Raw genomic sequence first — 17589 nt, 5'->3', positions numbered from 1 at the left:
TGGTTGTCACTGATTAAAAGGTGGAGGGAACACCTTGTTAACAATAAATATCACAAAGTAAAAGTCAGGAAGTGAAGCACAACCTCATTCTAAAAAAAAAAAAAAACAACAACATTAAAGTTGATACCTCCCATAGGGAGAGTCTGCCTTCATTTTAACGTGCACTTTAGCCTCAATCAAATCAAAACACATGGAGAACAAGATGCCTCCCTTTTTAACTGCATGTATAATTCATGTTGTTCACAGAACGCAGCGATCAAAGACCTTATTTACACTGGGAGAAGGAATGGGACAACACACAAGAGCCATTAACATCATCCCACTCCTTTGCTGGCCGCACATTTTGTACAAGCTATAAGCTTACAGCAGAGAGGACCTTTCAATGAGCTATAAAACAGCCCAACATTTAACTGAAAAGTCTTTAATCATGAATGGTGTTCAGTTTTAGCAAAGATCTAAAAAACCAGAGCAGAGTGCATTAAAAGATATGAATAAATAAAAAGAACAATGGTGGGTAATGTTATCTGGTGGGTGTTAAGTAACGAGCTAATTCACTCATCTACAGTGTGTTTATAGTTTAACCCTTTACTTTTACTCTTTAGACCAGGGATCCCCAAATATAATGATCATTTGTTGCAGCTGCCCTTCGTTTGGCTTTGGCACCACCTGTTGATATGCAAAAAAGGTAATAAAATGTCTTCACATGTGTTTATTTGAAGTACCACAGATACTCCATTTATTTTATAGAACATAACAACAGAAACTGATACTGGTAATATTCAGGTAAGAATGAGGTGATGTGATTTTGTAACAGGAACAGTTGAGTTAACAAACGGTAAGTGTTTTGTCTTTACAGGTAGTGAAATAATAATAATAATACAGAATAATAGTAAATAACAAACAAACAGGTAAATTAGTCTTATCTAGTTAGTTAGTTAGTCTTATCTCACTATTCGCGCGCTTGACGCGCAGCCAAAAGGTCAGAATATACCATTGTGTGAGGGGGTGAAGATGAGCCACTATTAGTTTAGCTCATAACTATGGTCAATTTTAATTAGAATGCCAACATTTAAGTACGGATATCTTATGATAGGAAAATTCAAATTCTTTTTTTTTTAACTTAAAAAAATTTAAAAGAACTTTAAATTTTCTGGGATCGTAAGTGGGCCACTCCAATCGCTTTGGCGGGCCGGATGTGGCCCACGGGCTGTAGTTTGGGGACCCCTACTTTAAGACATAATACTGTAAATTATGTTGATATTTTATTTGACATTCATCATGATCCGGCACAAAATCATTCATAACTTAACAATTGATCCTAGGAACTCTCAGGTGTTTTCTTTTTCTTCCATGCCTCTGGTTTTTTCAGACCCAGGAAGTGACGTGTCTTTTCCAAAATTAAGGTTTCTAGGTGTTTGTCTGTGCGATGGCGTCATCTAAGTCTTGAGTCACATCCGCTGTTTCCAGTCCATCGTCTTTGTCTCAGGGACGAGTTCTCCAGGCGACTGAGGGATGATCATGGGTTCAGGTTCATTATTTCTCATCTCTGGGACGTTTTCTTCAGACAGCTGAATCGTCTTCATGGGTTCAGGGAAAGAAACAGGGATGAACACTTGTTCTTGGTCAGGCTCCTCATATCTGGCTCTTTTTCTTTTTGGAGGACTGAAATCATCTCTGTCCTCCAGTTTTGCAGAAAGCTCGTTGTTGATGGAGATTTGTCTCTTGAGTTGAGTTTTTAGACCCTGCACCTCCGTCTGAAATTCTCTCTCTTTCTCAGCGGTGGATTGTTTTAAAAGTACCATTTTCGGAGCCATCGTTTGTCGGAGTGCTTCCTGCTCTGCTTTCATCGTGTTAAATCTCTCACATCCGTCTTCACAGTTTGTGCGTGAGCCTGAACTTCTCCGTGCAGCTGCTGCTGAAAACAGTCGGCCTGTTTTCTGAAAGTAAGAAGATCAGTTTCTTACTTGGAGCTCAGGTCTCCATACGAGAGGTTCATCTGTTCCAGCTCTGTCTTTAGCTGCATCCGTGTGTGTGCTGAAGTTTGCTGCAGGGTGATGATCTCCTGCTCCATCTGTAGACGGATGGTGTCCTTCTCAGCCCTCAGGTCCCTGATAAACTGCTGGGCCGTTTGGGCTGCGTGAGACTCCTTTTCTCTTTCCAGTTCTTTGTTAAGCATCTCAACCTTCTGGCGAATGGGAAAGATATTGATTTCATATTTCATGTTGAGTTCCTCATGTGAACTCCTGGCTCTGTCCAGCTCTTCTTGGAGAGTGATGTTTTTCTGTTGAACAGTCTGGAGCTCACTGGAGAACTTTTCCTGGCCAAAGATTTGGGCTACTTTTAGAAGTCTTTCTGCAGACCCTTTTTCTTCTTTTGTCTTACGGAGCTTTGGACCCGGGAAGATACTTCAGCAAAGCTGAGAGTGACTCCATCAGCAAACTTCTGCAGTCTCTCTATTTGCCTCTTGGTTTCTTTACCTTTGTTGATGTACATCTCCTTCAGGGACTTCTGTCTGGACCACTCGGCCCTCGTTTGGTCCAGATCATAGTATAGTTGGTTTGCTCTGGACGTCTCCTCTTGGCATCACAATCTATCAGCGTTAAGTACGAACTTCAGTCTGTTAATTTTTCTTCATGGAGCCTGTGATTATTGTCCTCCAGGCTATTTTGGCAATTTCGCTCATTCCTCACGTGCCTCCTGTACGGTAATCTTGATGGTCGATGTGACATTTTCGTGTAATTTTTCAAAGTAAACTATTTTATGTCTGAACAAATGTGTTTTTCAGCTGTGTGCTTTTTCTTTTTCCGTCACAAAAATGACAGATGTGCCTCTTCTGAATGATTACAACATTCTGACTGAACAAATGGAATGGTCTGATTCTATAGTGATGTCAGGTTGTCATAGACACGGCTCCTTTGATGATAACACGTCTCCGCCCCCTTATTTACTTTACATTTACTTTCTGTGACTTCTATAGAGAGTCTTATCATGATATTTTTATTCTGTATTGCACTTTGGGAGGTCGCCTTATTTCTGCCATGGTACTTTTGACAACTGTGAGAACTCAGTAACATGCAGGAGTTTATGGCCCGGTTTCACAGACAAGGCTTATATCAAGCCAGGAGTAGGCTTAAGTCAGACTAGTAAAGCTAGGTAATTTAAGTGGCTTGCATGAGCGTGGCTTATATTTGTCTTAGTTAGTCCCAGACTGTGGAGTCCTGGAGTAAGCTTAAAGCAGAACACCTCATTAGCTTAAGTGGGAGCACAGTCTGTTAGCCTAATGGTGCTCACAAAAACCTGGAATGGAATTGAGGACAGTTTTGCTGGAGGGAATTTTGACACCAAACATGGTTGAAGCTAAAAGAACACGCTCAAAGAACTATACTGAGTATGAAAAAAAACTCTACTTAAACAAATTTTGGGAAATCATGCTGTTATTGAAAGTAAAGGGCATAGTGCTGCTGTTGAACATAAGAAGAACAATGCTTGGGCTGCCATTTGCAGTGAATTCAATGCAAATTAAAATGTAACCACACTTTTGTATCTAACGGTGTTCTTTTCCCAGAGGATATTATTCTAACCCTGGTGGAAGAGCCAGTGCACATGACTGTGCACCCTCCACATCTTGCATGGCATCCCAGAGAAAAGATGCTGCCAAAACCTTCCAGCAGAGACCAAAAAGGATGTCAATGCATGAAAAGTTAGCCTTAGAAGTTCATGAGCAGAAAATGAAATATCTGAAAGAAGAGCATGACATGAAAATGAGAATTCTATAGGTCGAATTGGATATGAAATTAGAAGAGAGAGTTGTTCAAAGAAAGATGCATGAGATAGCTATGTAATGTAATGAAATACACTTGACAAGAGTGTGAGTATTGTAGTCACCACAACCTAAATTTTAGGACAGCCTTGGTTGAGTTTCTCATTTAATTTTTCAGCACACTATTGCACTGCAATGTGAAAGCAGCTCTGAGTGCAAGTCCTTGTTGGACTGGCATGGGCACATCTGAATCATTCTGGTCTTCCATTGGAGGGTCAGGACAATTATACTGCTTTAGGTAGTTGTACAGCTTCAGGTAGTTGTGCAGCACAGCTGTAGCAATGATCACCTTGCAGCATATTCTTGGCTCAAAATGAAGTGTATTGCATAAACACTGGAATTGATTTGTCCACACCCCAAACATACGCTCGACCATCCCTCTAGTGTGAATATGAGCTTTGTTATATCTTTGCTGCTCAGTTGTTGTGGGATGTGGCCAAGGTGTGAATAAATAGGAACTCTGCGCATATGCACTGTCACCAATTAGTATTCCGCTATGTTGCCCTCTCTCAAACTGAGCACACAATGAAGAGTTGTGAAAAATCCTTGAGTCATGTGTTGCTCCCTTCAAACGGGCGACAATGTTTGAAAACTCTAAATTGGGAGTGCATACAGCCTGAACATTGATGGAAAACCAGTTCTTACGGTTCCTGTACTCCTCAGCATCAGGAGTTGATGGACACTTGATTTCAACATGACATCCATCGATACAGCCAATCACTCCTGGGAAGTTCCCATATTCGTAGAATCACGATTTATAGTTGGTTTGCTCAGCAGCATCAGGGAACTTAATGTACAGATTTCTCAGTTCACAAATGGCACTGCAGACATTGTGAACTATTCTACACACTGTTGCTTTGCTGACACCACACAAATCACCAGTTTCACGATGAAAGGTTCCAGATGCCAAGAATCTCAAAGTTATCAGAACTTGGAGAGAACTGGGTACAGGCCTTCCTCTTTGAGACATGGAGGAAAGTCTAGGCTCAAGCAAAGTAATTATCTCCAGTACGTACATCTTCTTTGTACATACGAAAGCGGTTTCGGAAAGTTATTTCATCAAACTGATTCAATGGATTACTCCTATCCACAAGTATTTGTCTGGCTGGCCTCTGTAGCGAATATTGGTCTTCATTTAGATATTCCAAATACTCCATGCTCCCAAAACATCTGTGCTCCCTTTCACAAACAGTACTAAGCTGAAGTTAAACCTGCCTCTTTGCAGGATTAATATAAACTTAAATTTAGTCCTAGAGTAGCTCTAATCCACCCTTTTGCAATTGGCTTTGTTTAATCCAGAACAGACTAAATCTATGACTATTTTAAGATATGTCTGTGCAAGTGACTTAAAGTTAAGCCAGCTCAAACAGCATTTTAGTCCGAGACTAGGCTTAAGCCTTGTCTGTGAAACCGGGCCTATATGTTTTAACACTAAAATTGGTGTTTAACACAATCCCAAAAAAGAGAAACCATGGGAAGTGTTTTTGGTATAATATGCATGATTTGGTCAAATGTGAAAGATAATAATAATTGGCAGGAAACAGATAAACGAATCCCATATGAAATATTTCACATGATATTTACAAAGATCACTTGATCTTTTATTGTTATAGCATTCAATTAAATTGCAATTGATGGAAGCATGATAGTTTGTAGTTTTGGTTAAATATATTAAAAGACTTTGAAGCAGCCCAAATTAGTTTTTTCATATTAATTAGTTAAGTAAAGTAAATAATTAGCTTTCATCTGAAGGGATATTTGTTTTGGTTTGTTATGAATGGCATTCTGTTCATAGTTCTTGCTGTTTTCCGTCCACAGAAGACACCCACAGTAACTCTAATTCGTCTAAGTCGTCTCCTGCAACATCTGTGTATCACTTTATCACATCAACAAAGACCACTTCACCGAGCTGCAGGGAACATCACGGCAAAGACAAAACGCAATAGTGGAAAAGAGAAATAGAGGGTGACGTCTCCTCTTATCCTTGCAGAGGTTTATTTCTTCTGACATTGCATTATACAGCTGCTTGATGAGAATAAGACTTTTATCGTGGCAGCCAAACTTCTTGAGTGTTATCAAAATGTTTTTTTCTGTCTTTTGTACACTTTGGTTAGGTCCTTAAATAACTAATATAGTATACTATAATATAGTTTCAACTCACAAAACCTCATTAAAATTATGTTGTAAATTCAGAGTTTGCATGAATGTTTTATGAATAAATTAGATAAACAGATAATTTAATGTACCAATAACCTAATGCTACTACTTCAGTGTTCACATTTCGGGCAGGGACCTCTAGAGTGGAGGCTCCACGTCCTTCCTGTGCATCCATGAGCTTTATCCAATACGCTCCAAAACAATTTAAACTTGACTGACAGCGTAAGCGTGCATGATTGTTTATCACAGAACTACACTACAAACAATCTGGTGATGTGTACTTTGACTGCCAACAACTTGGATTTGCTATGACATCAAATCAGCACACCTCCCCCCTGATGAAGGGATCCTGAGCTCCTTCATCTTATAGGAGTTCTGATCGCCCATCGATGCAGTTATTGTGCAAGTCTGTTTCCCAAATCAGCCACTTACTTCCACTTTATTTGAAACCAATAGATTCTTAAAGTATGAAGTCTTTCAGCTGAATCAAGACTGTTTTTGTCGTCTGATAGATGAGAACCCATTTTGAATAAAAGCAAGGCAGCAAGTATCAAGATGAAATCAAAGTCAAATAATGTGGATTGTTAAGATGCGTATTTCTAATGAACAGCAGACCGTGTGGTGATAAAAACATCAGTTAACAGTCTCACATTTCCTCTGTGATACTGCTGTTACAGCACTTTGGTTTCGATGACATACATTTAGAGAACCACACTGAACCTCGACTATGCATTTCTCTTTTTCTCAGGTAAACTTGTTCTCTCTCTGCCTCCTGAACCGTGTGTATTTTTAAGATCTGATTTTTTTTAATGAATAAAACCATACCAGAGAAATAAAAATCTTTGACAAAACTGTTACTTTTAAATGTGCTTCCAAAGGAATTAGCACTGACTAAATTTCACATGTCTAATGCCATTACCTCAGGCCCAGAATCAATGCATGCAATTGATAAAGCCAATCTCCACATACCTAATTCAGTACCACCACTTTAATCACGGCCCATGTCAGGTCAAGGCATGAACGTGGATCTCATGCTTCAGCTCAGCATCATCATTTCTTCCCTGAGGGAATCTTCAGAGTTCCTTGTGGACTTAATCATACGTGATTCTCCAAATAGAGACTGCACATTAAGCCTGGTTGAGAAAGTGCTGATGGAGGAGTAATATCTCCTCATCTGTTTATTATGCACTATAAAGACAAAGCTTGGGGGTTGGATGGAGAGAACTTCAAGAGTGCTTAATTGCAATATTGATGCAGGTATCAGGAAGCAGCGGCAAGACTCCCCCCCCGCGCGCGCCCCTGCTACAGTAGAAATGGAGGTGGGAGGATAGGATATGCATCACAAAAGAATGAAATACCCAGAAAATATGGAATAATGACACCAGAAATTTAAAAATTGCATCATTAGGGCCCAGATGAGCTGTCATGATTTACTCAGTCATTACGATATTAATTTCCTCTCCTAAGGGGTAGATCAGATCAGAGTGCCAACGTGGCTCACTGAGGAATAAGGAGTGCTGCACTTGACGTATTCACAGCCCTCCGGTCAACACTCAGATGACTGATCTCAACAAAAGGGATTTGTAAACACCAGACATCTAACTGTTATTCAAACCTTTTTATTTCACCTGAAGACGGAACTTTTAATTGTCTTCCCGTCAGAATACAGAAAGCATTGCAAAAGGTTGAGTCTCAGCACAAAAGGAAGTGGTTTGACAGAGGAAAGGTGCTAAAAAACTCTGTCTTTAAAACATGCAGATAAATCAGTGTTAATTTTGTCTCTCAGATTGATCTTATTATTATACCAATAAACATCACATTGATAAAAAGTGATTCATATGCAGTGACTGAGAATGAGAATGTAAATTATTCACATATGCCTAATGTTAAAAAACCCTGATCACCCATGATTTAATACTGTCAGCTTAAACTTATTTAAGTTTTGTCTTTGCCAGCCTGAGGTACAAGATGCTTGTTTGCTGAGTAGCTATTAGTCTTGTAAGCATATCTCTGTTCCATTGTTAGACATTCACATATTTTTCTTTGAGCAGTTCCTTTCCTGAGTCAGAGTGACTGTTCAGCATCAATCCTCAATATTAACACACTAACACTAACAATACGATGTACATGTTTTCATTTCTGAATTCAGCACGTGGAAGAAAATGTTGCTTGTAGGCTAAAAATACCCCAACATAGAGGATACATTCAGTAGTGCTAAAAGCAGTAAAAAGTCTTAATTTTCTAAGTTGATCAAGTGTGAATCCAGCTGCTTCTCCGTGTCCAAATGAAACGGATTTGTTTGGCGGTGATACTGAACAAGAACGCAAAAGGGACGGTTAAAGGGGCGTAGTGGTCTTTTAGATTCAAACCATAGAAATGTCTCATATAGCCATTAAAAAAAAGCAAATTTGAAGCTAAATAATTATAACAAATGGGCATAAGTATGTGTATTTGGAGGTGTAGCCTCCTCAGCAGAGAGAAAAAGTGTAACTGAAGAAAGTTATACATTTATGGACTGAGAGGCTGCCATCCAAGAAACAGTTCACCAGAACTGGCTGTTGCATGTTGGAGTTTTGTTAAAAGCTTACAGCCGGGGCATCAACTGGCTCATATGGTTAGGCCCCGTGCACGGAAACTACAGCCCTTGTGCACCCAGCTCAACGAATGAGGATCCTTTGCTACGTCTTTTCACCGTTTCTCTCACTGCTCCCATTTTTTTTATCCTATCACTTTCAATAATAGTAGTAGTAGTAGTAGTAGTGAAATTTCCAGTAGTACTTTACACCCAAAATTACCAGCATCAGAGCTCTGATAACCCCTCCCTCTATTGACCCCTCCATCTCTGTCACCTGCATGTTACTTTTAGTCAGTTTGAGTCAATATCTCTCTCCGCTTTAAGCAAATACGTGGGCCAAATGAAAATGTCATCGTGTCCAGTAGATATTGTTCCTTCACTCATTAAACAGACAATTGACACTACAGGTCCCAGCATTTTAGCAATTATAAACAATAGCCTTGCCTCTGGTGTTGTGCTTAAGGAGTTTAAGCACGCTGTTGTTCAGCCATTGATAGAAAAAACAAAACAATTTAGACACTTCAGTACTTTCCAACTACGGACCTATTTTGAAACTTCCATTTTTATCCAAGATTCTGGAGAAACTTGTGTTGCAACAACTACAGTCTTTTTTAGATACACATGGTATCCTGGAACCTCTCCTATCTGATTTTAAACCCATCCAGAGCACTGAATCAGCATTACTTAAGGTTTTTAATGATTTGTTGTCAATCACTGACTCTGGAGATTCAGCCATCCTGATCCTCCTTGATCTTACAGCTGCATTTAACACTGTAGATCACGGCATATTAATCTCCCGTCTGGGAGTTTTTCTGTCTGCCTGGAGGGATCGGTATCGCCCTCTGCTCCTCTCCCTTTTGGTGTTCCTCAAGGGTCTATTCTGGGGCCTATGCTTTTTTCCCTGTACATGCTCCCCCTGGGATCCATTCTTAGAAAGTATAACATCGCTTTTCACTGCTATGCTGATGACACGCAAATTTACATGCCATTAAAACATAAAGACTCCCACTCTTTTAAAAGTTTACTAGACTGTCTAGAGGACATCAACGCCTGGATGGCTTTAAACTTTTTAAACTTTAAAGAAAATAAAACTGAGGTCCTAGTTTTTCGTCCCAGTGCTGCCTGTGACTCGTGTAGATCTAGGACCCCTGGAGCCACATGTTAAAGATACTGCCAAAAACCTTGGTGTAATTTTGGACTCTAACTTTAAAATGGAGAAACAAATTGATTCAGTTTTAAAATCTATTTTTTTCCAGTTGAGGCTTTTGTCCAAGGTTAAACCCTTTTTATTGTTCGAAAACTTTGAGAGAATTATACACGGCTTTGTGTCATCCCGCCTAGACTACTGCAATGCACTGTATGCAGGCTTTAGCTGTTCCTCCCTGTCCTGTCTGCAGCTGGTTCAAGATGCTGCAGCTCGCCTCCTCACCTCACCTTGTTTTTAAATCTTTAAATGGTCTTGCACCGTCTTATATCTCAGGTCTTATAAATGTGCATGCACCTTCTCGGGCTCTTAGGTCAGCTAACCAACTCCACCTAAGAGTTCCCCCCTCCAGGCTAGAGAGCAGGGGTGACCGGGCCTTTGCAGTAACTGGCCCCAAACTCTGGAACGAGCTGCCGCTGCACATTGCACACGTTTTTAAATCTCATCTTAAAACTCATTTTTACTTAACTCGCCATGATTGTTGCATTTCATTTATGTGTTTTATGTTTTACGTTGTCCTGTTTTGTTTTTATTTTTCTTTCACTTGTCCAGCACTTTGGTCAGCTATTGTAGAAAAAAAAGACTGCAGCTGACCCCAGAGACAAAGAAAAAAGCCCTTGGGAGGAAAGTTCCACGGCTAAATAGGACAAAAATATGGTTGTAATAAAATTAATCATCAAAAATAAGCAGCTCTGTGTCTTTTCGTGCAACAGTGTGAAAACATCCGGCATGTGTTACAAGGACACCGCTACAGGTGGTGATGCGTGGGCGGTTCACTATAATAGAAACAGACGTGTTGACACAAACCAGCAGATGGTGCCACTTCCAACATTTATGCACATAAGACAGATGCATTAGGAAATGTAAACCACACACACACACACACACACACACACACACACACACACACACACACACACACACACACACACACACACACACACACACACACACACACACACACACACACACACACACACACACACACACACACACACACACACACACACACACACACACACAGCTCATAGTCAGTTTTTCACGCTGCAATGAAAAGATCAATATCTGACCAGCCTCCTTCACATTCAACAACACACAGATCATAACAAACACAGCAGATACAGTACTTTGTGCAAGTTAACATATAGATTAAATCATACAGCATTTTAGCTGTTTTTGTTTGTCATTTAGCAGATCCAGACTTCTTGCATTGGCAAAGCAGCAAAATAAACTCACGTTAACAGTCCGAGTGTGCCAGTTACCTCTTTTGCAACTAGCAACAGTTATATGAAGGCGTGGGTGTGTGAAAAAAACAGATCTGATGTTTTACATTTGTGCGGGTTCTTCTGTTATCTGTCTGTAGCATGCTTGTGGGAAAGTGCGAGGGAGTTCACGTCTCGGTTTGTTTGTGTGCTCGTACGCGTATGTGTGATTGCGTGTCCTGCTGTGTGTATGTTAACCACACTTATCCTGTGTGTCGAGCCACTCGCCTGGGAACCGATCTGCTCTGTTGTTCTTCCCCTTTCTGACTGTAGCTTTCATTGACTCCTCGAAACCCTTTCAGCGAGATGAAAAAGTGACATTTCATCCACCACTCTGCGCACCTGAGCTTTCACTGAATTCTTAAAATACAGAGGAAATGTCCCTGAACAGGTCTCTCTATCACAAATACCCCTCCGCAGGCAATCTATTTCCCAGCTGCTGGATGTATTAAGCAGAGTAATACCCTGCAAAAGGTGAACAAAACCCCCTGTAAGCTTTGGTGACCTGAACTAGGCCGCAGAAAGTGAAAAACGTTTGCAAGAGACAGTATTATTCAAAAATCCAGTAAGTGTGTCTCTCCCCATGAGCAGTGAGAATAAGATGGAATCAAATTAGATCAGGAGAGAGTTTATTTTAGTGTAAGAAAGAAGGAGAAGGGACTGACGTATAGGTTACAATGCTCACACTCTTCCTTTTCTTGGTTCCTCTCTCTGATTCACTCAGAGGTCAGGGTGCTTTGCTGAAGCTCCCATTTTCCCTTGATCCATTATTCATTCTCCCCCAGTGGAGCTCTGCCTCCATGGCAAATAGGTTTCCACAGCTACACCAATTTCCCGTTCACATGTGTGACAGTGCTTGTACATGAATCACACACACACACACACACACACACGTCCCACAGTAAAACAAAGAAGCTGTCAAACACACATACAGGCAGATACTCCTCATATGGCGTCAGACTGTTTCACATGACATAACAAACCCAGTCTGATAGCAACAAATTAGTTCAAAGCACAAGCAACAGAAGGATCCAGAAGAGCTGCAGTATTTCACGCCTACTGGGGCCAACATAAGCTCATTATGGAGCTGCAGCCACGGCAGACGCACACGGAAGAAAGGGGCTCTAGCTCAGCATAGGCGCGCAATCGACTATAAGCTTGACTTTTTCTGCAGTTCCATTGATCGGCACATAAAAGGTGATAGTCATAAATCAGCAGAAGACGACATAAAGAAAGACAAAAAAAGAAGGAGATGCGCAGGCAGCAGACACATTCAGCGTAAAGCTTTGTGAGGCAGACATGGAGACAGTCTCCTGGCTTTTTATATCCACCCTTTGCCTCGGTGGAGTTGTAAACTCAACTGAGTCTAAGCTTTCCGCTGGTGGTATAGGAAGAATAAGGCTACAAAAACATGTGAATTAGAGAATAAGGGGCATGCACAAAGCTGTTTGCAAGTATTACCCTGGCGGGATGGCTCCTCGGGCAGTCCCCATGGAAATGCGCTGGGTGCCGGGCCGGTTCAGATTGTTCTGTCCGTTGATGGTGAGTGTGTGGTGACCATGGGCGGATGAGAGAGACGGCATCACGGGGGAACAGGGGAAGTTGGCAGAGGACAGCGGTGACTGCACCTGTTCGGCTTTAGCATGCCCACCTCCCACACTTATGTTATTGTGGTTGGCGCCAGAAGAGCTGGATGTTGGAGACCAGAGGGAGGTTCCAGCAAACGTGTTGCTCTGCCGGACCGCGGTGATGGTTCCGGTAGCGGACGAGTTGCCCCCGGTCCCTCCGTACAGCTTGCGCCGCTGAGAGGCCAGAATAGCGTTGGAGGCGGCTCTCGTACTGTTGACCAGGATACACTGCTGGCAGGAGCAGGGCTGGCCCGAGCTGGCGCCCACGGGCCAGGACTGGGACTTGGGAATGGAACCCATGATAAGCGGGTAGGCCAGGTCCATGCGCCGCCGCAGGCGCCGCTTGCGCTGGCTCTGCCTGTTAGTCTGAGACATGCTGTTGAAGTCGATGAGGTAGGAGAAGCCCAGAGATGTCAGGTCCAGCCAGGGGTGCTGCTTCTCGTAGGCGTTCTGGATGGTCACGCAGATCTCCATGTCGTATGGCGTCCATGAACTGTTGTCGTTCTCCCACTCCCACACCACACCCTTCCCCGGAGCAGACGACGGCTCGTAAAAGTTCCTCTGCACCGGTCTCATAGTGCCTGCAAGTAAAATAGAAGAGAAGGAACATGTAAATGGCTCTGCGTCTTAAAAGCTGGCAGTGTTTCATTCTTTGCAAGATTACAATTACACATGACGTTACTATGGTTTTGAGCATTTATAAGAATTAAATTAGAAAAAGGTGCTTTGGATTTTTAATCTCATGTAGGTCCAACCCAAAACTGGCTAAATCCCACAAAGCATCTGAACAGCATTTGCTTTTAGACCTCCCTGCTGCCCGTATCTTCCAAGCCTCTGATTCATTGTTTCTAATGGAAAGAATTTCAAAACCAAAGCCAAGAAAACCCTGATGACATCATTAGATTAGGGTCATTTAACTATAAACACTTCTAAAATATCACTTGAGGGAGACTTTCCTAAATGATCCTTACAGTAACAACAAGGTTACTTATAATGGCTCAAACTTTGCACAGAAGATTATAAGTAAAATTAAATTCATGTGTAAAATCCCCTTGTATTCTAGTTTCATTTTCTCATAACCATAGAAACAATACAATTCTCTGGTTTAGCTTGACAAAATGTAGAAGTCAAGCCAATTTCAGTGATATATTGCTTGCTTTCAACATTTCCTAATGGTAAAATGCTAATGATAACTGGTCTTTATATCTAAGGGTTACTGAACTAAATAAATTATAAAAACAACAACAAATCAATTCATAGTTCATAGGTGACACACTGAAAAAACAGTATTTCTAGAAATAAGCCTAATAATCCTAAATCTAGTCAAAACTGTTCTTTTTTAAGTACATCTAGAGCCAAAGACGTAAGGAACATTTTCGTGACTAGAACTCTTAATAGTAGCAAAATAGTCTAAAAAAAACTTCTAATTTTCTTGAAACAAGTTGATTTACTTTCTTATAAACGAGTTTTTGCAGTGCATTGGCCCAAGGACAGATTTTTTGGACTGTCAGTTTCATCAAGTGAACCAACAAACTTGAGAGTGCGACTGCACCGACTGATGCAGATGTGGTGTAACATTTCACCAGCTGCCTGAGAGAATAACAAGCAGTGCCTGTCAATGCTATTAAAATATTTCTTTCCAAAAATCTTCCACCGTATAGACGAGTTCAAATGTTGACTTTCAGAAACACAGACATGGAACCCCCAATGCCCTGCTTTCTTCAGTCTATACTCTATTCTGTACGGCCATGGGAAGGATGAGGACAACGCGCCGGGAGCTCTGCACTCTAGCCCCTCTGCCGATGGCCACCCGGCTCCCAACCCCATTATAACACAATTACTGTAGTCACGTGGGAAATCAGGACACCTGAGTGTATCCATCTCCACGCCGCACGCCAGGGAAGACACTCCGGCGGAAAGCGTCCGTCCTCCTTTCCCCCAGCTAATTTAACGGGTAAATGCACACTCCTGTGCCGGGGAGGACTGTGGCAACGGAGGGATGGGAGTGTTTGTGTGTTCAGATAATGAATAGGTGCAGGATCGACCAGCCCGGTGGACACTGGCAACCCCTCGTTCAGCTGCTGGGTGCCAGCGCCAGGGAATACACTGCATCAGCACAATCATCAATCTGACCTTGGGTTTTTGCTGCAGACTGGACTTGGTTTGATGGCTAATTTCATTTGGAGCTGTTGAGAAAACACACACGCACACACGCACACACACACACACACACACACACACACACACACACACACACACACACACACACACACACACACACACACACACACACACACACACACACACACACACACACACACACACACACACACACACACACGCGCACACACGCACACACGCACACACGCACGACTGCTCATTGAGCCAGCTGCCAGTGTCTCTCACATCTTCTGCAAGCCACCCATGCACAACTTTCTCAGCAAGCTGCATCTGTGCCTTTTCAAAAATGTGCAGGCTCAACTTCTTCTACTTTCTCTGAAGACAATTGTTATTAAAAAAAAAAAAAAAAAAAACTAATATAACAATGGCTTCCCAAAATATACTTCAAAATAAAACACCCACTGATTTCCCAAGAGTCCGCCATTTTCTTGTATAATGTAGAAGTGAAAGTCTGATGAGAAGTCATGTGTCTGAACTCTTTGTCACTGTGCTCCCGAGGGGTGAATTATGTTTGACGCTTCCCGCATGTTTCTGGCCACAATCAACAGCAGCACAGCCCCTCAAAGTCTGGCTCATGGCTAGCTTTCACACAAGCTTCATACATATTTGAACATGTGGAGACGTTCTATTCCCCAGCATTAATTTACACAGTCCAACTTTTTAACGGGATCTCTCTTTGAAAGCCGTAGTACTATTAAGGCTGTTTCAAAGAAAAACATGAAATGAGCAGGACTTCTTGAAAGAGAGAAAAGCGCAAGAGTGTTAAAATGCCATGACGTGGCTTCCTTAGCTGGTTATTATGAGTAACCCCAATAATGAGGCAGGTCAAGCAAAATTAATCAGATTTATCTGGCTGTAAACAGGTTAAGATTTAAAAAAATAAATCTGCTGCACATTCAATGTGTTCACTTGTGTCCGAACCCAGTCTTTTAAACCAGCCTTTGACCTATTCCGTGTCCACTGCCAAGTCCTCATCAGTCTTACCAAAGTAGCTGCAGAAACCTTGTTAATTATCTGGATTCGACTCATTGGCTGAGAGTCACCTGAGTGTGAGGGAAGCAGCAGCACAAGCAAAGAATTACACACGTTTTGCAGTCAAAAAGGTCCAAAGTCGCTCATAATAATGGAAACTGGCAGCATTGCCGCTGATCCTTCTGTGTTTTTTACTCTCTGCCGGACTAGAAAAGCTTTCTACTCGAATGTGTCGTTAATGGGCGTAATACGGCCTCTCTCCCGTGTAGAAAAACACGCTGCACGTAAAACGGTTCATTCAGTGGGAATAAAAACATAACAGTTCATTTAGCAGAGTGATTAGACAGTAATAGAAACACATTTTTTCAACAATTTAAAAATTTTTCCAGGCTATTTGTTGTTTTTACACAGTGTAGCTTTTTTTAAAAAAGAAAAAGAATTTGAAAACTTTGATATCTGCTTGTGCTCAAGAGTTTTAGTCCTGCCCACCGTGTACGGTTGTTTAGCTGCTGCATGGCTGCTTTTGGGATTTTTTTCAGAAAAATGAACTCCAACATCTCCGTAGGAGACGCTATCACTGCAGCGCTACTGTTACTAATGTTTTTTTAATCACATTCTTCTGCAGGGACTGTGTGAGGTGCAGATTAGGATAACTGGGAATGAAAAAAACCCGTTGGTGCCATAAAAAGCCAGCCGACCCCCAGTCTGCTGTGGGAAGTTCTAATCCAAAACATACAGCCTGAAACTCTGCTCCCCATCTGCTGTTATTTGCTGGAATCCAGCGCTGTATGAGGTACACCTTCCTCTGTCAGAAAGCTTGGACTGAGCTGCTGATGTTCTCACTGTGACCCTTCCTGCTCTTCCCATCAGGAAACTAAGCGAGAGTGGCCACTTCCTATCTGACCTTCTGTGTCTTCAGCAGCCATTTTTCCTGCCTTCCCTTCCCATCACTTATCTCCCTCCCACGATGTCCTCCAGCTGTCCTTTCCTGACACCAGTGTGGTTCCCCCACGGGGATGAACTGCAGCAGTGTGATGTATTGCTAAAATCGGTGATCGCTGTGGGACTCCAACCACACTGTCACGCAGGGCCAGGTGGGTTCAGGGTGAGCTCAACTCGCCTCCCACATTTTAGCTGAGGGGAATATAAGCACATTCTGCCAGTCTCCCGCCTTAATAGCTTTGTTTTTGTCTGAAAGTGAGGGAAGGCCCATGTATGAATCACTCTTTGAGAGGGAAGGACAGGAGTCATTAAACTACAACATCCTTGACTGCCCCTAAGAGGCATTCTGCAGGCGAAGTGAGCAGATTGACCATGTGATACTAGATAACTCTAACTGGAGGATTTTATCAGACACGTGCCATTACCTCCCATCTCCAACTAAGAATTGAACTTAATCTTAAAGTAGAAATCCAGAAGAGCTTTAACACACAAATAACATTGCTACTGATTAGGAATGGGCGATATTTTACCGTTCACGATATACCATCAAAAAAATTCCCCACAGTAAGAATGTGTCATGTCGCAGTAAAAAACAATACATTTATATGATAGATTTATGGTTCTGCGTTAAATCCACCCACAACGTACGTGAAGGAAGGAAGGAAGGAAGGAAGGAAGGAAGGAAGGAAGGAGGGAAGGAAGATATGAGCCAGAAAGAAAGAAAGAAAGAAAGAAAGAAAGAAAGAAAGAAATGAGCCAGAAAAGAAAAGAAAGAAAGAAAGAAATGAGCCAGAAAGAAAGAAAGAAAGAAAGAAAGAAATGAGCCAGAAAAGAAAGAAAGAAAGAAA

General features: G+C 41.8%; 1 protein-coding gene across 4 annotated transcripts in view; it reads right to left on the bottom strand.

Moving 5' to 3' along the window:
* Window positions 1-17589, bottom strand: part of dtx1 (deltex 1, E3 ubiquitin ligase) — a 54037-nt gene that overhangs the window by 13856 nt on the left and 22592 nt on the right. For all 4 annotated transcript variants that reach the window (XM_061730799.1, XM_061730802.1, XM_061730801.1 and 1 more), the window contains one exon: window positions 12480-13227. In XM_061730799.1, coding sequence (XP_061586783.1) covers window positions 12480-13227 — 748 coding nt within the window. The remainder of the gene's footprint in view (window positions 1-12479; window positions 13228-17589) is intronic.

This window comes from Cololabis saira, chromosome 9, assembly GCF_033807715.1.
Source record: "Cololabis saira isolate AMF1-May2022 chromosome 9, fColSai1.1, whole genome shotgun sequence".
NCBI classification, from domain to species: domain Eukaryota; kingdom Metazoa; phylum Chordata; class Actinopteri; order Beloniformes; family Belonidae; genus Cololabis; species Cololabis saira.
Note: the sequence above shows the minus strand (reverse complement) of the source record. Positions and strands in the feature narration are given on the sequence as shown.